Raw genomic sequence first — 21,444 nt, 5'->3', positions numbered from 1 at the left:
TAAAAATCAGAAACTCAGCAGAGGCATTACTGTGCGTTCGAAAAATATATAGTGGCAGTTTATTAAAAACACTTTGCTACCCGGTATAACAAAACGGAAAATAAAAATATTATTTTATAAATTAAATTAAACAATTTGTGTGTTTTTCTTGAAAAGAAAACAAAAAGAAGCAACGCCAAGTTTGCCCTTTATATTCCATAAGAAAATTTGTGAAAAAATCTTTTAAAAAAACATGGATTTCGATTGCAAATGTATGAGAGTTTTGGGAACTGCTGCCATTGCCATAGTGGGCTATCATTTGGTTACAAAATTCCTGCCCTGGTTGTATATTAATATAATTGGGCCAAAATTGTTTGGACCTAAGGTCGATGTTTCACGTTTGGGCAAATGGGCTGGTAGGTGTTGTAATTTGTGCATAGAATTGTTATCATTTAATTGTATCGTAAGAAATTATCTAATTGTATAAAAAAATGAGCATACATACACATCATTTGATAAGGTTTTATCAACAACTACAATTTTATACGATTATTAAAAATTAATTTTCAATTTTGTTGCAGTAATTACCGGTGCTACCGATGGTATTGGAAAAGCGTACGCTAAAGCGGTAAGTTAATATTGATTTTTCACAAAAATATGAACATATAAGGAATAATTCTTCAATGACCATTTGTGTATACTTACACAAACATGTATGTATTAGACCTGCCCTTAACAAATAATTATAAACTTCTGAAATAACAATAGTATTTCAAAAGTTTATAATTCTATTTCAGAAATTTCTAAATATAGAAATTCAATAGGAAATTTCTGAAATTCTATTGGCTTAGCTTTACGTCAAATGTTGTTTAGAATGATTTAGAACACAACATTTATGTAAACATAGATTTGTCATGAATATATTTAATTTTGATCGATAATAATCAATCCTTCAGCGATCTATTCTATGAAGCCAAATGGCAGTTTATAGTTCGATATTATTTCAGAACTCCTATGACATTGCACAGTGTCGGAATCAAAATATTTAAGAAATAAATCTGACATTTCTAACTTACTGCTTCGATTGACATAAAAATTCGTATAGTCCTTGCTTTAGGAGTATTCGAGTTTATAAAATAATAAAAAATTGGTAAATTAAAAAAAAAAAAAATCCAGTATTAGCCGGTCTACCTCTTCTGCGACAAACCTGAGGATTCCAATCCAGAGCTGAGCGTACGGTATCATCACCTCTATATCTTATTAATTCGACATCTGGCTGCCTAAATAACAAAATGAGTCCACATTATCTAATTGTTCGGGTGTTATTTGTTGCTTTTAGGTATGTTTATTGACAACCCTGCTAGCGCATCATTCTCTATAATATCGTTCAGTATTCCAGTTATATCGGTATGTTATTGTGCGAGGAGGCAACTGTCATCAGCATTCGCTAGATCTCCAAGATTGCCTTGTAGTCCCCACGTAATGCCTCTGTTATTTTGAGATTACGACATCAAGTACGATGTTAAACAGCAATGGAGATGGGATGCATCCATGGCGCACACATTTCTCCACTGGAATTTGGCCACTTAGTTGCTGTTCGTACCGTATTCGGCAGGTGAAGCCGTCGTACAAGCTTTTGATTAGCCTGGTGATTTTGCTCGGGACTCATTTGCTTTAGTGATCTCAAGATTACATTGTGTTTCATGGTGTCAAACGCCTTCTCGAAGTCTATAAAGCACAGGTAGATCGGTGTGCGCCATTCGACGGATGGCTCCACTATTATGCGCAATGTGTTTACATGGTCGACGCATGATCGATGCGCTCTAAAACCAGCCTGCTCGTTCCGTAGACTAGGTGACACATGGGGTGAATTCCAAAATGTATGTATGCAATGCAACCTTAAAAAGTCGAGCCATTATTAACGCAACCGTGTAAACTTTGATAATTTTTCATATCGCAAAATGTATGAAAAGGTAAAAACAGGCAGTATGATAAGTTTTTTTTAAATTTTAACTACGTGTTTGCATGCTTTGTCTTGATAAAGATATGACTGCATTGCATACATACATTTTGGAATTCACCCATGGTCTGATATTCACTTATGCGCTACTATTTTATTCACCATGCTTAATAACGTTATTCCTCTCCAATTCTTACAATCAGAGATGTTGCATTTCTTTGGCAGCAGAGTTATATCCCCTCCGTGAGTTCAGTCAGTAGTGTTTCGCTATCCCAGAAGTCCGATATTAGTGGTTGCAGAAGTTAAGCGCTTAGTATACAGTCGGATAGATATAGTTCAAAGTGGGAGGCCTTCAAGACTAATCAATATGTTAATATGTATTATTTTGTATACCACCAAAAGTGGTGAATATACAATACAATGGAAACTTTATATCCAAATATTTAATTAATAGGTCAAAATCAAACAAGTACAAAGTAATTTGTATTGGATAGACGTTATTTTCCCACCAAAAATATTGTCTAACACCCTCATAAAGTTGACTGATCTACTCAGAATCACTTTCTGAATAGATTTAACGATGTCCTTCCGCCTGGCTGGTTGGCTGTCCATTTGAACTTATGCGTAAAGTATAGGTCGAAATTGTGAAGATATTTCGATAATCCCCTAGCCCCATACAAATGTCCTCCAGGTATAGGATTTTTTTGTTATAAATGTCTAATTTACATATATAGGTGTCTAGACAAATTCCTCAATAAATAAAAATACAAAAAAGGACCTCTCTTAAAAATTTTGATATTCAAATATTGAAAATATTTCTATATGAACTTTGAAAGACCCCTTTCACACTAGGCAATTTAGTTGCGCAAGTCTGTTGCCCAACAACAAAACAGCATGTAAAATTTTCTTCTCCTTAACCCGACATTACCTCTGTCATCTACAAACACAAGAGACTTGCGCAACTAAATTGCCTAGTGTGAAAGGGGTCAAATAAGTTTCATATAGAAATAAATTACGCAACCTACTTTCAAGGCGGTCGGTTCATAATTGGTCATAGCACCCATACAAATCCAACTTCCGAACATCACTTTAACGAGCATAATTTCATCAAAATTTTAGTATCCAAAATAAATTAAACAGAAATAAGTTTCATATCGAAGATATCACACGACTTAATTTCACAACCCACTTCCAAGCATACATTTTCTAAAAATGTTGGTATTCAAATAAAATTCAAGACAAATAAATTATGTATACGGAAATCAATCATCTTAATTTCATGACGATCAGTCGATAAGTCCGAAAATCACTCAAACAAATTATTGAAATTTTAGTGGTCGGGCTTGACCGACTATAGTTTCTTATTTGTTTATTACTGCTTCACAGCGTCTATGTATTGAAACAATTAATGAATATATCGTCTCCATTAAAATCGTTTCCTATTCCCTCATAAAGCTTCATTCGTGGTATATTTTTGAGTCTGTATTTTCCGACCTACAATTTCCCTTAGGTTTTCCATTGGATTGAGATCTGGCGATTTGGCAAACCACTTCAAAACACTTACCTTATTTGAATGCAACCACTCGGTTACGTAATCGTAGATGGGTCATGGTCGTGCTGGAATCTTCAAACTAGGGGCTTTTTTTCTCAGGATATGGATACTTAACATCGTTTTAAATGAATCTGTATCCGATTCCTGTCATAGTAACCTATATGATATGAATTAGACCCATAACTTAACCATAAGATTTCCATCGCCAAACTTGACTGTCTTATTGATGTACTTGGGGTCCAGTCATTTTCCATTCGACCGTCTTACAAATATTGTATTTGGATTCATCCGAAAAGAACAGTATTCCTTTTCTGTCTCGTTCAGTTTAAATGTTCTTCGGCAAATTGTATACGAGCAGTATGGTTTTTTAAAAATAAGAGGCTTTCTCGAGGGGATATAGTAACCAAGATCACATTTGCCATGCGGCTAACATTTCGAGAACTAAATACCATTTTTAGATTATACATATATAACATTCCGGGGAATAATTTTTGGATATTTATTAAACTCTCTTGCTCTTAAATTGTGCTGTCTTGGAGTAGTTTTATGTCGAGTTCTTCCTCCCAAATGTTGAGAATTTACAGTACCTTTTAACGATTTTTTTTTAAATTTTTGAAACTGCTGATTTATTAATTGAATATTTTGGTTTTTAAATCTGTACTCTAGCTATTTTTACTAATTTATGCGAAACTGAAATTATTAAACTAAAATAAATATTGAACTAACTGTAAAACATTCAGCAATTAAGAAAAAAAAATTCCCCAGGAATTTTTTCTCTTTTCCCATTTTTTGGGAAAACTCCCGGGGAATTTTGTATTCATAATTATGTTTTTCTTAAATATTACTTTGTATTTGTTGTTGCAGAAGTTTAACAGTTTCCACTCCATCATTCTATAAAAGTATTTTTGTTAAACTTTAACACCCATATTCATAAATAAGGCCTTAAAAATAAATTAATAGAAATCTAGTAAATTTGAATTTATCTGAGAAATATATATGTATATACAGGTTCGGATCTTAGTCAACCATTTGGGGGGGGGGGTGTTACTTTTTATACCCTTCACTTTCGTGAGAAGTGTATATTTGTATAAGTTTGTCATTCCGTTTGTAATTTCCACAATATAATTTTCCGACCCTATAAAGTATATATACTCTGGATCCTTATAGATAGCGGAGTCGATTAAGCCATGTCCGCCTGTCTGTTGATATCAATTTTCTGAAGACCCCAGATATCTTCGGGATCCAAATCTTCAATAATTATGTCAGACATGCTTTCGAGAAGTTTGCTATTTAAAATCAGCAAAATCGCTCCACAAATGGCTGAGATATGAGGAAAAAACCAGGACAACCTCGATTTTTGACCTATTTTTGAGCTATATCTGGATAACTAAGTAATTAATATAGATATCTAATGATAAATATTTCAAAGACTTGCAACAACGTATATAAGACCATAGTAAGTTGGACCTACAATAAGTCACAATCGAAAAAAAAAATATTTTTTTTAAATTTAAAAAAAAAAATTTTAAATTTAAAAAAATTAAAAATTTTGAATAATAATTCGAAAAATTTGTATTACAAAAAATTAAAAAAATAAACTTTGGTTACCTAAATATATTTAAAATTTGTATTTTGAAGTATAATTTGGTGAAGGGTATATAAGATTCGGCACAGCCGAATATAGCTCTCTTAAGCTACGTTTCCGCATACACCGTAATCGGCACCGAAAACGAAATTCCATACATTTGCACCGAAAAAAAGTAAGTTTCAGAACATTTTTTCGGTGCAAATGTATGGAATTTCGTTTTCGGTGCCGATTACGGTGTATGCGGAAACATAGCTTTACTTGTTCCTGATCATGTTTTTCTTAAATATTATTTTTGTATTTGTTTAACAGTACAGTGTCCATTCCATCATTCTATAAAAGTATTTTTGTTAAACTTTAAAAATATATTATTAGAAAACATAGTAAATTTGAATTTATCTTAGAAATACATATATATGCAGGCGCGGATCCAAGTCAACCATTTGGGGGAGGGGGAATGAATTATAATTTGTTTTAATTTTTTATATAAAAACTTTTCGGTTCTGAATTTTGAAAGGCTACTGCTTTTTTATAGGCATTTACATATGTACCACAGTGACATACATATATCGTCCCCTTAATAAAACAATAATGTATAATTTTTTTGCCATTTTGAAATAATTGTGTTTAAAATTTTTGTGTTGGTAGACATCTAGAACAAAAGTTATATTTTAATTGATCTTTTGACCCAATTTGTGGAAGTAGAATTTCACCAAATTTTATAATAATGGTGTATATGCTATTGTTTTATTGAGGGGACGATATCTATTCTTACCCTTTTCAACAGAATTTGTTCAAAGTTTTTCAATATTTTTAAAGAAATAAAAGAATTCACTTATGATTTAACAATTGTGTTAATAATTACTTCTCTATGTAGTCCATAAATATAATTTCAAATCAAATACTACACCTAATTTACAAATTTAGAACGCTGTACTTTGTGTCACCACATGTTATTTAAAATTTCTTGAATTTCTTCAAACTATATAAAAAATATATAATAATATTCCGCTAACTCATCATTTATTTATAACACGTATGTATGTATATAAAATTTGTATTTTATACCAAAAATCCACAAACAAAAATGTGAACAGACAAGACAAATGCATAAAGTACAAGTACATAAACTTATAGGGCCCCCTTAAAGTTCAATGAATACTAATTTAACTAAATCACCAGGAAAATAATAGAAATTATTCGTTGTTGAAACTGAAAACGCACACGGAAAGAATATTAAAATATATAATCGATTGACTGACGGACTGACTGTCTACCTATTAGTATTGTTTATACTCATGTATGTATATTGTACGTTATTTATGTTTAGTACATATGTATGTATATACATTTCCATAGATATTTGTATGTTTATTAAAATTGACCGCTATTATCAACAATTTTCAATAACTGCAGTTTTTTGCATGTTGCCAACAAAAATTAATTTTTATAGTTTAAATATTATTGTTAGCACGAAATCGAGATAATGTTAATACACAAAATTATTTATAAGCTTAAATTTTTTTGGAACGATCAACTAAAAAGCTGGAATATTGAAAGTGGAATCTTCAAACTTTCATTTTAATATAGTGCCAATAGGAAATACATCCTTTAATTGGTAAGAGGTTATGCCACGCCTTCCTTAACGTAAATTTATTCGAATTACATTTTATACATGTGATCATACAATTGCTTGATCAATTTCCATTTCAGCCGCATCTAATCCATGACAAGGTTGAAAGTAAATTTCAGGTGAAGGTTTCTAAGTACATATCACTTTGCTTTAATAAAACCCTTGACTACAAAAAATCCCAATAAGTAACACTTACATTGCACTATTTGCTAAATTATTAATTGTTAAATTTGCAATAAAACAAATGAATTGTAAATAATCAAGGTTCATTATTAGTTCTGTAAATAATATTAAGCTTAGAAGTACAAGTTCAAACAAATACATATGCAAATTTATTTTTACTTAATTTAAAATTTTCATTTACAATTATGAAGTGTCATTCTGATGTACTCGTTGACAAATTTGCTAATGCATTTGGCACATTTGTAAAGTAAACTTTTTTGTAAATATTTACATAGAGAACAAATAAAGAACAAATATTAAATAAAATAAGCAACCTTTTTTTGTTTAATGATGAATTCAAATTAACTAAGTTTTTAACAGGTGATTAAATTCTTAGAAAATAAGCTACACACTACATTTATATGAACATTGATTTGTCTTGAATAAGTTTAATTTTGATCGATCATAATCGATCCTGCAGCCATCGATTCTTTGACAGTTTTTGGGTTTCTCAACTCCTCTGAAATTGCACATTAGGTTAGAATCAAAATATTTTGGAAATAAATCTGTCATAACCAACTGACGATTAAATTCAAAATTACCAATTTTTGTAATCGTATTAAATATTGCTAGGAATTAACTAACATAAGAGTTTATTTTATTGATAGTTGGAATTAAATTACTTCCGATATTTAAAAAAATACTGCATATTTGACAAAACTTTGGAAATATATAATTGGGGTATTCACACGGTCATATTGTCATAATGTCCTAATATATTATAATAGTTGTTGTTGTCTTTTAAACAAAAAAAAGGATTATTTTATGACAAAACAATAAACATAGATCAAATAGTCTTATTAGTTTAGAACTTTTTTGTTTGAAACACAACAAAAATTTGTTTAAGCTACCATAATACATTAGGACAATATGACCAAATAATAGACCGTGTGAATACCCCAAATAGTCAGTAATAATTGAAATGCCCATAAAGTCAAAATTTGTTTTGGGGCAAAAAAATAGGTTAAATTCGGAAGGGCCAAGGGAAACCCCCTATCATTGTATTTTAAACATTTTCTATTAGAAAACTATCCTTGTTAAGATACATTTCCAAAAAATATAACGAAGTATCGAAAGAATTTTTTGACGAAAAATACGGAAATTCAATATTTTATCAATTTTCAAATATAAAAACGAATATTTGGGGACTCGTGAAATATATTTCTTTGAAAATTTGTTCATATAATTTATTTTATCTATTACAATAAAACCCTGCTTTGTGTCGCTAATGGGGACCGGAGAAACGCCACAGAGGGAAATTTTAATTAAAGAAAAAATATGGTCCAGCCACATCTCCGACATGAAATCCATACCACACAATCACTTTTTGTTTATTGCTCTCCAATAACGCATATTTAGCATATTAAAAAAAATCATTAAAAAATAAGATTTTTCGTTAAACTTGCAAAGCCCAATAGGAGAAGTTTCGAACTTGGAAAGATCAAAACCAGTTTGATCATGCAATATAGTGTAGGCCAAGATCTCTCCCCTTCGTTATTTCAATGATGCTGCAGAGGATACAGGAATATATTTAGCTTATTGACAAAAACTAGCTTCATTACTGCAATTGATTTTTCGATTAACTTGCAAAGCCCAATCGAAGAAGTTCAAGATCAATTTGATCTTGTAATTGTGTAGGCTAAGTTCTTTATGCAATATTCACCACAACTCCTGTGAACGGTTTGGAATCGACAGATTTGGCTTATTTTGAACTGAAGCACTTAGCGCAGTGATAATTTCGGTACTTCGACCGGTGTGTTATTTCAATAGGACAGAAACATTCCACAATGAATATGTTGACTCAAATTTATCCACTATTTATTACACCAATTCATGCCGGAGCACAAACACAGCTCCGGAAATCCACACTATATTGGCCATAATCCATAATATGCTTATTGACAAAAAGTCATTGGTGAATATCATGTTTGGTAAATACCCATGATTTCCTTTAAGCTTTTGATGATCCATACTCGAATGAATCTACCTACTATAGCCTGTCTGATACGACAATTATTATCGTATATTGGAGTAAGCGCTCATAAAGTTGTGAACACAGACTCATTATTTTGGTACACAGTTTTCATGAATTCCAAACCTTGCTCATTCATGATCATCACTGTAATAAAAATGACTTTTTGACATTGCCTGTTGGAAACCCTTACACCCTGTCTATACCTGATCTATTTTTATCGTGATAACGTCAAAATGGTTGTCAAGATAAAAAATTATAAGGTATAGTCTCCATTTATAAGTATTATTGCTTCGTTATGGCCTTCAATTTGCTGTTGAATTTTAGAGTAAATTTCCTGTTAGTGCATTTGCTCAGACAACTTTGTCTTGACAACAAACGTCATTAATTGTTATGATAAATATTTGTCAAGTATAGACAGGGGATTAAGAACACATAAATAGTACTCATTCTAGTTTGGAATTAATTTTCAGAACTCATTTAAGAGAAGTTCTGGGAAGCTATCACACATAGTAGATTGTAAAAGGTCTCAGAAATGTAAGGATAAAACTTCCTTTTGAATTAGAAACTAGTTTATAAATGTTTTCAAGTTTTTGCATCAACATTTTGCGGTACATAATATAGTAAATTGATCCAATTAGGACATTTAAATATTTACTAAAAGTTCTTTGTACTTTATTACTTAATACTTTGCTTGAATTATTATAATTAATACTATTTTTCTCTTTTTGTCTTATTTTCAGTTGGCAAAGAAAGGTTTGAATGTGGTTCTTATCAGTCGTTCTCTCAGTAAATTGGAAACTGTAGCCAAGGAAATCGGTAAATAATATATAATACTTTATTTTATTAAACATTTATAACATTTAATAAAAATTCACTTACTCCAGCCGATGCATACAATGTTGAAACCAAAATTGTTGATGTCGATTTCACTGGCGGACAGGAAATTTACTCAAAAATTCAACAGCAAATTGAAGGCCTGGAGATTGGTGTATTGGTTAATAATGTAGGCATGAGTTATTCCTATCCCGAATTCTTTGTTGAATTCAGTCAAAAGAATCCTCAGTTCTTAAGAGACATCATATCGGCCAATGTACATTCTGTGCTACAAATGACAGCATTGATATTGCCACAAATGGTGGAGAGGAAGAAGGGAGCTGTAATTAATATATCATCAACGGCCGGTGTTATACCGAATCCCTTGTTGACAGTATATAGTTCTACCAAGGTAAATTAAAATAATGAAATACTACTATCATTTATTATATGTATTTTCTTACAAATCTTTTCACACTCATTTTCAGGCTTTCGTGGACAAATTCAGTGCCGATTTGCAGACCGAATATCGTGCTCAAGGCATTTTTGTGCAAAGTATTCAACCCGGTTTTGTGGCCACAAACATGACAAAAATTCGTAAAACCAGTACTTTTGCTCCCTCAGCCGATACCTATGTTGAATCTGCTCTTAAAACTTTAGGCTTAGCCGAACGCACTGCCGGCTATTTACCTCATACCCTTATGCAGGTTGCACTCAGTGCTATATCATGCATTTTCTGTGAACAATTCGCTAGTCAACTAGTATTTAGGCAATTACTCAATACACGTAAGCGAGCTTTACGCAATATTGCCAAAAAACAATAGTCAGTCCAAACATAATATGGTTGTAACAACGACAGTGACCAAAGAATCTACGGATTGAAATAATGCATTATAGAAATTGTAATTCTTCCTCTAATATTTTATTTAATTTGCATTCAAATTTTAAAGGACTGCTGGGTATATTACTTTAAAATGTTTTTGTTTCGTTAGGTGAAACAATTTATGTATGTATTTATTTAATTTTGCTTTTAAAAAGTGTCATATTTTTTAATAATAAATAATATAATAATTTTTGAAGAAATTTAAATTGAATTGAAGTTTTATTTTTAATTCCTTTGATAAAATTCCAAATTTACAGTAAAGTAAGTAACAATACAATGGAAAGTTTTTTGTAAAACTGTAATTTCAACATTTCAGTTTTCAAAAACACAACAAGACAAGATAATTTAATAATAAAAGAGTTTAAGAATTTCCCACAAATGACTCCCCGGGAGGTTATCAATAATCTAGAATTGGAAACTAGTTCCCGAACTGTTAGCCGCAGGTAAATGAGGCTGGTCTGGTTGCTATTGCCCAGCAAAAACTTTTTATTTATAAATTTCCCAAAGAACATTTGAACTGTTTGAGACAGAAATGGAATAATGTTCTATTTTCGGATGAGTCCAAATACATTTTAAGAGGCAGTGTAAGATACTATGTCTGAAATCGAATACAGATCCATGATAAATGATGTTACGTATCCAAACGCTGAGGAAATTGGGCTCTAATTTGTCGATGTAACCGAGTGGTTACAATCCAATGAAGTGCGTATTTTGTAATGGCCTGCCCAGTCGCCATATCTCAATCTCACATAAAACCTATAGGAAATTGTAGTACGGAATAAAATTATACCTCGATGGAAAATTCAATAAGGTCTTTAATGTTTAAATATGATTTCGTGCATTTGGCGGACTCGGCTAGCACATACATGGGGTAACCTAAAGGTCCAATTTTCACCAACCCAGCGGTTGGAATCCTCCCTTTCTATTTATTTCTTTTCATAGCTTTCAATATCTTTTAAGTGTCCCATCACGGTTTTGTGACTTCTCCCAATTTCCCGCGCAGTGGTCCGAAAGGGATATCTTTTGGATTTGTCACTTTTTTCATTTATAGAACATTTTAGCATATTTGGAAATTACGTTTCTGGCAACACTGTCTGGAAATCTTTTAAAATAAAGCATACTTTTAGGCATAACATTCACATCAATTACTATTGTGAATTCTATATATTAAATAAGAAGCAGCATTTTAATATTGTCAAAATTGACATTTCATATTAAACAAAAAGAAAAACGTAAAACACGCAACATTTGGAAAAAGTAAGTGCAAGTTAAAAGAATTATATTTGTTAAAACTTGTTAAAATATCTAAAATAATAATAAAAAGAATTAAAGAAAACTGTACACAACAATAAATGGAAACTTATTCAAACAATTAAATGTTAACAACTGGAATAATAACAATTATTTATAACAGAGAATTGTCTCAACTTACGTAATGTGCTTGATTTTTCTTCGTACTCACCGGAATTTTCTGTTTGTTTTCTTTCCAGCTCTTCATGGCAAGTAGTCTTGTTGCTCAAGTGGCAAAAAAATACGGAGCTGTAATATTTTTTCCCACATTTACCGCCGCCACCATTTTTGCCGATTGGTCTAACACACAGGCCTGGAAACGTAAACAAAAGGAACAAGCCAAGGCTCAAGAACTTTTGAAACACTAACAAAAATATGTTGGGTATCGACAAACGTTACATCTGGGGCGTTTTGCCTTTCATCGGTTTTGCCATTGGTCACTTTTTGGATTTAAAAGAAACCGAACGTATGACCATGTTCAGAGACAAGAGTGCTCTGTACGGTCGTCCTGAAGGCAGAAAACAGCCATCATGGTAAACCATAGAAAACCAAAAGAAAAAATCTCGGTTTAAGATGTAAAAATAAATGTTTATTTTTAATTTTTAAAAATATATCTAAAGTACACGAAAATTTAAAAGAATTTTATTTCAATGTAAGTAAAATAATATGTAGCAATAATAGTTCCGTCTTTTGGCAATTTATTTTATTACTACTACTAAATAAAAGTAGAATTTTGGAATATCGAAGAATTTTCGAGTACGATAAACTCAGATATTTCATTATTTCTATGACAAAAGGAGAAACTACATAAGTTGTTTCCAGGTTTTAAATTCCAACAAAATAATCATAGTTAATTTCAATGTTATCAGGGCTGAAATTTTCATAAAAGTGACCAATTATTTTACAGAATCAGATGATTTGCAACAAAATGTCATCGATCAGTCGCAAAGTAAGACTGGGTTGATTAACAACCATTTAAAATGGACGGGTTTTGATAAAAATGTTCCACATTGAGGAGTTATGTATAGAGAGATTTCAAAAATGTTGAGTCCGATCGATTATTAGGCTTTGGATTACGACAAAAATTGGTTAATACTAGAATTCGAACAAAATTTGGCCGAATACAGAACATTTTGTAAAGAAACAAGTAAGAGAGCTATTACAACTGTACCGAGTCTTATATATCCATCACAAATGAATAATTTAGGATGAATATTGAAAACAAATTTGGTCTTTAAAAAATATATCTTTAGATATCCGTTTTGTCTATGTTTATGATATATGTAGATAAAAATGGAGGTAGTCGTGGTTTTATGCTTTTTTCGAATTTAAATATTCGCCAATGTTCTGCAAAACCCAGCTTACGGTTTGTTAAACGCATTTCAGCATGTTCTGAAAGCCACGCGATTTTCTATTCGTTTCAGTTTACACTAACAGAAAACTCCAAATCTAGCATTTTCGTTGGTCAGAACAGCTGTTTGACGTTATCAAATCGAAAACGCAAATTTTAAGCGATATGCATTTTTCGATACTTAGTGTTTCAATCATGTACGATATTTGGGGGCCTCAGAAAGTTGATTTGAACAGACAAACGGCCATAGCTATATCGTCTCCGATATCTATAATGATACAGAATATGTAAATATATTTGGGTTTCCAAATGAAAAATGTAGATATGTATTTCAAACGGAATGTCAAACTTATGAATATCCTTATCACACATGGTGAGTGGTATAAAAGCATCCAGAATAATTGTTCCGTTGAAAAACACTTTTCTATTCTTGATGAAGAAAAAATAATGGAGTCCACAATGTAAAGTCGGTGCTGCAGGACACAAAAAAATTAGTTGAAATATTTATATTCCAAGATGAAGATAATTAATTATGTAAATTCGTCCAGAAATTAATATTAGGCCGAACTGCAAAAATTTAAAAACATGATTTTTGCCACAAATTTGAATCTGAAGGAAATTAAAGTATATTATTAAAATAATGTCCGGCTACTAATTCTTCTACATATTTGTAAAACAAATAGTATATGTATTTCTGTGGTGGTTTGGAAAAACTAGGTAACTCCACTTTTTGAGAAAATTGAGATAACACCAAAAATATAAACTACGTTTCATTTACTATCATTCTGTCAGATCGAAATTTTGATATAGTATCTCATTTAAAAGTTATTTTCATGTAAAAATTTGCTAACTCCATGCATTTTTTGAAAAAACAAGGTAAATCCATATTTTCTTAAAAAACTGAAAAATTTTATGTTTAAAACGACGCTGTTTCGAAAACTAAGAGAACAAAAAAACAATCACATTTTGAACCTAAAACAAGAAAAAAACTCCTTTTATTTTTGATAAATATTATTTTGAAAAAACTGGGTAACTCCATTTTTTCGTAAAAATAACGGATAAATTAACGTTCTGAGTCAAATAGTCAATGTTTTACCACAAATAATTATTAAAGTTGCTTTAATTCCATAAAATAAAAAATTAATTAACCAAAATAGTTTTTTTTTGAAAAACTAGGTAACTCCATTTTTCGAAAGATAAAAAAAACAAGGTAACTTGTTTCGGTTCTAATGTCCAAAAATGAGTTCAATGGAAATCTTCAACATTATTTAAAATTATGTTTTGTTTAATGCGCATGCATAATAACATAAATTCATATTAAATAATTAGTGAAATATGTTTAAAACTTTAAATGTGTTTTTCTCGTGTTTTCTAAAAATGGAGTTACCTAGTTTTTCCAAACCACCACAGATTTGTTGATCATCGTTTGACAATTCGTTAATGAACATTTTATCACTGCCTAATGCTTAATAAATTCAGTATGACAGAGAAAATCGTTTGGAGTCATATTGATGATTCATTATCAATTATGGATTGTCAAGTTATACGTGTAAAACAGAAATCAAAAAGTAAATTAAATATCTTTATAAATAGATTTTTAAGGTAATTGCTGACGACAATAATAGTGAGTCAAAAACATACAATTTCATCGTCTATGGAAAAATTTCGGAAAATACAATATATCAAAAAAATAAAATATTTGTTATACTATGGTGTAAACAAGAAATGTATTTCAATATATTAATTTTTAATTATATTAATACACAGTATTGTCGTCGGTAAATACCTTTAGCGTCAGTCTATTACAATATATTTTTTAAATTTACCATCTATTTCTATTGCGTATTTCAATAAAAACCAAATAGGTATGTAAAGTTTTTATATACCAAGTTTATTATTTATGGCCTCATTTTGTAAATCAAAACGAATTTTCGTTTCGAGTCTGGAACGAAAAAATAAAAATGTTGTAAACCGAAACGATATTTGCGTTTCAATAAATTTGTTTAACGATTGAAAACATAATTTTTATGACAGCTATCTGCCAAATAGATCAAATTATTTTTATTTAATTAAAATTTCTTAAAAAAAATCTAATGTTTTTACATTTGTTTAAAAAAATATTTCTTTATGTTTGTTTTTGCATGAAAAGATAAACATTTTCTCAAATATGTAGAAATATTTTTTCTTTGAAAATTTCCAAATCCATGAAAAATATATTGAAATCATGATAGAACCAACCAGGTACAATTATTAGGGCGAGTTTTCAATATTTACCCCTACAACGTCAAATAACGCATTTACTCTCATCACTTTTTATTTTGTTTTCGCAATGTTTTGCACGTTATATTAAAACTAACACATATTTATTTAGGAAAAATTGAATTTGAATTGAATATTTCACGAAAAAAAGTAAATACACAAAAATTTGTTTAATTTATTTATTTTTGTATTAGACATTTCGTTTTGTTTTTTTCTAATTTTCTTTTGTTTGACGTTATAGGGAATGTATAATTGAGAACGTACTTTTTAATAATTGTACCTTGCTTGTTCTGCCATGATTGAAACGAATAAAAATTAACGTTAACGTTTGATTTTGCTATTTTAAGCGCTTGGGAATATTTACAGAAACAAAAAATTAGTTTTGTAAAATATGATAAAATTTTAAATTTCGTTCCGACTTACAAAATTAGGGAATAAATCTTTATAAATATACATATTTAAAAAAAAAACAAATATGTTTTGTTTCTATATTAAAAGTTTATTTAATTTCCGAAGCACTATGTATTTCAGATTTATAATAGTGCTGAAATTATAATTACTATTATAATGGCATAAAATATTGGAAATTTTATAATTGGTGTCTTTTTTTAAATAAGCAAAACTGAAAGTTTTTCTTTTAGTTATGTTATTTTAACAATTTCTATATAATTGTTATATAATGACACGCTTATAAGTACATATGTATGTATTTTGTCTACTATTTGTTATAGCATATTCTAAATATTCTATGCAAATACTTTTAGACTGCAACATGCTTATTAGCATCTTAGATCATCTCATTCAGTATTAAATGGAAAATAACTTCCGTCAACAAAAACTATTTTCGTTTGAAATATAAGATAATTTCATCGATTTATTGTGATTTTTTGTTCGATTAAACGCATTTTTTTGTTAGTTTTTTTTTTTTTTTGGTTTTGTAATACTAAATTAACAGAAAATACATAAATAAAAGATTCGTTTAAAAAAAGTACATTTCACAAATAATTAAATGTCTATAATATTAATGAAGTAATAATGAAGAAAACGAAAAGAAAAATTAAATGACTCGTCTAACACACATTCTTGGCAAAACATTCATTTATGAGTTTACTTTTTATGCTGAGTTTTTGTAAAAATACATTTTTAATTAAGCAGTGGCAATACCCAATGCTATGCCACCAACGAAAGCAGTTAAGAAAATGTGTAAATCATTTATTTTCGGACCATTTTCATCCCCAATCAGTTTACTATACCATTTCTTGGCTAATTTCGATTTATTTTTCAATAGATCTTCAGCACGATCCAATTTACGGTCAACAAACCGTTCGGTCTTGTCGATCCAAGTTTTCTCCTGGCCGGTAACAGCTTCTTCGACTTTATCGGTGACTTTGTCCAATTTGCGTGTTATTTTCGACCAATCGATTTCAATGTAGCCTTCTTGATGCGCAATTTCCATCAATATAATACCTCCTCCAATAGCAAAAGCTGCAAACTTGCCTACTTTCATGGTAGCAAAGCCGGTGGCCCAGCCAGTTGAGGCTCCAATCAGTATTTGTGAGTACGCCGACCGGGAGCTGATGTCGCCCAAAATGCCTCCCAAAAATTTAGATGCGTCATCAGACATTTTTTCTATGTTTTTGTTGGTTTGGTTTTTTTGAGATTTGGCCCAATCGCTCATAATATACACAAGTGATTCACTATTTGTTGTTAATATTATTTAACTTAATAAATTGTTTCTTGTCTATCCTTTGAGATAATTTTTAGATGATCTAATAAATATGCAATTCGTACTTTTTTTTCTGCGGTATAATATGCAAACTGTATTAAAGTCCCTGGTCAATTGAAAAAACTGCGACGCCGTCACTATTTGCGATGCAATTGATTTGTATATGTTTGGGTATTGCCAGATTTGTATTTTAATACTGTTTAGTGATGGCAACGTCGCTAAAACAGTTGAGTGCAATTATGTTCATCAAATTCTAGGTCCAAAGTACAAACTCATGTTTTATATTGTTAATATTCAGTACACGAGTCATTTATTTACTTAACTGTTACCAAATTTAAATTTTATCAAACTACTTTTGAGGATATTGAAATCACAAGACATTTTTAAATACAATAATTAAAATTTTTTGTTATAAAAAAATTTAAAAGAATCCTTTGACATGGTCAAAAAAACTAAAGATTTTTCTCATATTTTAGTGGTAAAAATTTAGTTTAAAATCAACTCACAATCTGAAAGTCTTATCAACAAACCGTTTTCGAATATCTCTATTGGTTTAGGAGTTATCAAAAATAGCTATATGTAAATCGTATAGAAACAAAGACTCCTTTCACATTAGGCAATTAAGTTGGGCAAGACTCTTGCCCAACAACAAAACAGCTTGCAAAATTTTCTTCTCTATTTTTTTTTATTCGTATTTTTATTTATTGTATCTTCACAAAATAATGTGAACTATCAATAATTTGTTCATTATTTGATAAAAATTTTAACATTTAATCAATTTACTTAAGTGACTCTCCACTGAATTTCAATAAAATTGCATATTATGCATGTTCAACAAATAAAGCATCCTAATATAGATTATTGGAATGAATCTCGATAATGGTGCCTTTTCCGAAAACCTAAATTACCATAAGCAGGCAGTTTTGGGATTAAAATATCTAAAAGAAAAACAAATGCACTTACAGATTATAGATTTGCTTAGTACTTAAAAGACCTAATATGGTTTTATAACGAAAAGCACCAAAAAAAAAATTCAGCTTAAAATGGAATTTGTATACAAAATTGGTTAAAGTTTGATAAAATGATCAGTTATGTGATGGAAATCGATATTGAAAATAAATGGAAAGCACAGTGCTTTATTTTGCATGAAATTAATAAGACATTGACTATAAATTTAACTTGAAATCCGTTAAAATTCATTACACCTTTCCAAGTTGTTGTTGTTGTATCAGCATAAACAATGACAGAATCTTCTCGGCGTCTGCTATCGGTGGTCGACCTCTAAGTACGACTTTCATACGGTATCATGCAACCGCATTCAAAACTGTCATATACGAGAGACGATGAAATGGATCCTGCACATACCTCTATATGCTCTCCTCGTATTTGCGTAGGTCCTTTCTGGCATGCCTCGGCGGAGATTCCAACTGTGTGATGTTGAAGTTTGGATGACTCCTCCGGTGACATCCCAGAAGGAATTGTTGCGTCAACATGACGTTATGTTCCTTGACCGGTAGAAGCTTAGTTTCTTCGTGAAGGTGGTGTTCGGTCATTAAGGCTGCATTTTGACAGCTTTGAATATTTCTCCACTGAGTATCCCTCAACAGAGGCGACCACACTGGAGCAGCATAGTTGACCACTGTCTGACCAATCGTCTTGTAGGGAAATAGCAAGGTTTTTTGTCTATACCCCAAGTACGGCCGGCTAGTGCCTTGAGGACCTTGTTCCTATTTCGCAGTTTATGCGTAAAAAGGCTATCAAAAATGATACCCAGTGAAGAAATGTTGGATTTCGTTGAGATAACCAAATCCGCATAGGTGATTACCTTCCTCAGGTCCACGAACGACTCCACAACAACAATCTTTCCAAGTTGATCGTTTTGAATTCGATCGATTCCCATTTTAATTAAAATCTAAAAATAGATACATTAGTATGTATGTATAAGATATGTACATATGTATGTATTTATAACGATAGCTGATTTTAAATTCGAAATTTATGACTTTTAAAATATTTGAATTATGTACATATATATGTGTGTAGGTATGTATTCTAAATGTAATTAATTAATCTTAAAATTTGGTTGTTGTTCGAAAAATAATGAAAAATTTAACCTAAAAAATATTTTATTAACAATTTGGGAAAATGCTAAGTCTATGTACAAAATATAAATCACACGTTTACTTTTAACTTAAAATTTATGGGTACAAAAAAATCACACGTGATAGGAAGTCATTAAGATAAACAACAACAAGATATTTCGAAATTCAACATAAACAATATGAGTATTATTTGAACAAATAAAAACAAAGTAAACCTGACCTTCCTTGGAAAAATTATGTGCACTTTTAATTACACAAACAATGAATCCTTTTTTCGTACTTTCTTCATTCCATGCATTCATTTAGTAGTCACTACCTAAATGTTGCATGCACACACAAACGTACGACTTGTTTGTTAGTTGATTGCTCTGTCTAACCCAAACATACAATCTCACTATTTACTATCGTTAGAAAAACCTTGAAAACTGTAAGTATGCATTTGTTATTAATCTTTGAAAATCATTTTTGTAACTTGCTGTAAAAAGATTGTTTATCATTTATTTTCAAACAACAATAACAAAAAAACAACAAATTGTATACTAATTTACCTGCAAACATAAAAATCATGATTGTGCCTAAACAAACACTATTTGGAGACTTCTTTATTTTAAATTTAATATTTAAACAAATGCATACATACTATGTACATTAGGGTGGCTCCAAAAAGAATGTACTGGATGTTTCCAACTAAAAACAAGTAAGAGAGCTATATTCGGCTGTGCCGAATCTTATATACCCTTCACCAAATTATACTTCAAAATACAAATTTTAAATATTTTTAACTAAAAAAAATATTTTTTTCCAGTTATTTTTTCATTTTTTGAAAAAAAGGTTTTTTTTGAATTTTTTTTTTAAATTTTTTAAATAATTTTTTTTTAATTTTAAAAAAAAATTTTGGTTTTTAAATTTTTTTTTTGTGGAAAAAAAATTCGGATTAAAAAATATTTTTTTCCGATTTTGACCCATTGTAGTTCCAACTTATATACGTTGTTGCAAAGGTCTTTGAAATATCTATCATTAGATATCCATATTGTCTATATTAATGACTTAGTAATCCAGATATAGGTCGAAACTCGAGGTTATATTCGGCTGTGCGAATCTTGAAAAAAGTGAAAAATGGAACCCCCCAAAAAAAATCGAAAAATTTTAATATAAAAAAAAGAAAATAAGAAAAATGAAAAATAGATTTTAATTCCCCCCTCTCACCAAATCTTTGACCTGGATCCGCGCCTGATACCCACCATCAATATGTGATAATATATTTTTCTGATATAGGGGATATATGGGGATAGGGTCAATTATGGACCGTTCCTCACAAAAGTTGGTAGAAATATTTAGGTTTATTATTATGAGACAGTTATGAATGTTCAAGTCATTTTCTTAGAGAGCCTTGTATGGGGACTAGGGACAAATGTTATCCGATTATCGCCATCAATATACCCCCATCGCATTGAAAGCGCCTTTCAAAGACCTTTCACATAATACTAAGATTTTATATATTTCCTTTTGGACCTTTTTATCCTTTGATGCAGCTTAACAAATTCTGGCGCCAAGACACTTTATTTTTCCTCCATACAAACGGGGCCACCCTAATGTACATCCATCCATCCACACACAGCGTTATTGTTGTTTACAAATGCTCGCATGAAAAACATGCATGTCACTGCAGGCTACGTGCATTTTGTGGTCAAAATATTAAATACAAACAATGACATGAAAATGATAATAAGGCAAGACAGACTAAATTAAAAGAAAACGATAAACCTATCATCTCAATGACCCCAAATAATAGTTTATTGCAAAGAGTTTTGTACACAGAAAAAAAATCATTAATTATAAATAATTAAACGGAAAATTAATTTTTTATACCCTCCACCATATTGATTTTATCATTCCGTTTGTAAAATATTGAAATAGTGGTCGTAGACCCACCCAACATCGTTATCAAGTCTAAATTCTACACAAATAATCCTCATATTAATGTAAATCGCATACCAAAACTTATGAAGATCGGCCAAGCAGAAATAAAAGCTTACAGATCCTATATTCGTCAATGGACCGCATGGTTAAACGCAGTGCTCGACGGGATAAGCGATCTTGGGCGGGAAACATGG

General features: G+C 30.5%; 4 protein-coding genes across 4 annotated transcripts; 3 read left to right on the top strand and 1 right to left on the bottom strand.

The window, feature by feature from the left end:
* Positions 1-10,808, top strand: spidey. Its single transcript, XM_065509081.1, has 5 exons — positions 1-395; positions 561-607; positions 9,647-9,722; positions 9,791-10,131; positions 10,208-10,808. Exons 1-5 carry the CDS (start codon positions 233-235, stop codon positions 10,541-10,543), a joined length of 963 nt encoding a protein of 320 aa, XP_065365153.1. The 5' UTR covers positions 1-232; the 3' UTR covers positions 10,544-10,808.
* Positions 10,809-11,767: 959 nt separating this feature from the next.
* On the top strand, positions 11,768-12,532 carry LOC135957292 (uncharacterized). Its single transcript, XM_065508013.1, has 2 exons — positions 11,768-11,859; positions 12,093-12,532. Exon 2 carries the CDS (start codon positions 12,099-12,101, stop codon positions 12,258-12,260), a length of 162 nt encoding a protein of 53 aa, XP_065364085.1. The 5' UTR covers positions 11,768-11,859; positions 12,093-12,098; the 3' UTR covers positions 12,261-12,532.
* ND-MNLL (NADH dehydrogenase (ubiquinone) MNLL subunit) lies at positions 12,268-12,532 on the top strand. Its single transcript, XM_065508014.1, has one exon. It carries the CDS (start codon positions 12,268-12,270, stop codon positions 12,427-12,429), a length of 162 nt encoding a protein of 53 aa, XP_065364086.1. The 3' UTR covers positions 12,430-12,532.
* Positions 12,533-16,343: 3,811 nt separating this feature from the next.
* LOC135957636 (FUN14 domain-containing protein 1) lies at positions 16,344-17,322 on the bottom strand. Its single transcript, XM_065508421.1, has one exon. It carries the CDS (start codon positions 17,178-17,180, stop codon positions 16,650-16,652), a length of 531 nt encoding a protein of 176 aa, XP_065364493.1. The 5' UTR covers positions 17,181-17,322; the 3' UTR covers positions 16,344-16,649.
* Positions 17,323-21,444: the final 4,122 nt, after the last annotated feature.

Source organism: Calliphora vicina, chromosome 4 (genome assembly GCF_958450345.1).
Source record: "Calliphora vicina chromosome 4, idCalVici1.1, whole genome shotgun sequence".
In the NCBI taxonomy this organism is placed as follows: Eukaryota; Metazoa; Arthropoda; class Insecta; order Diptera; family Calliphoridae; genus Calliphora; species Calliphora vicina.
This window is presented reverse-complemented; position numbering and strand designations above follow the sequence as displayed.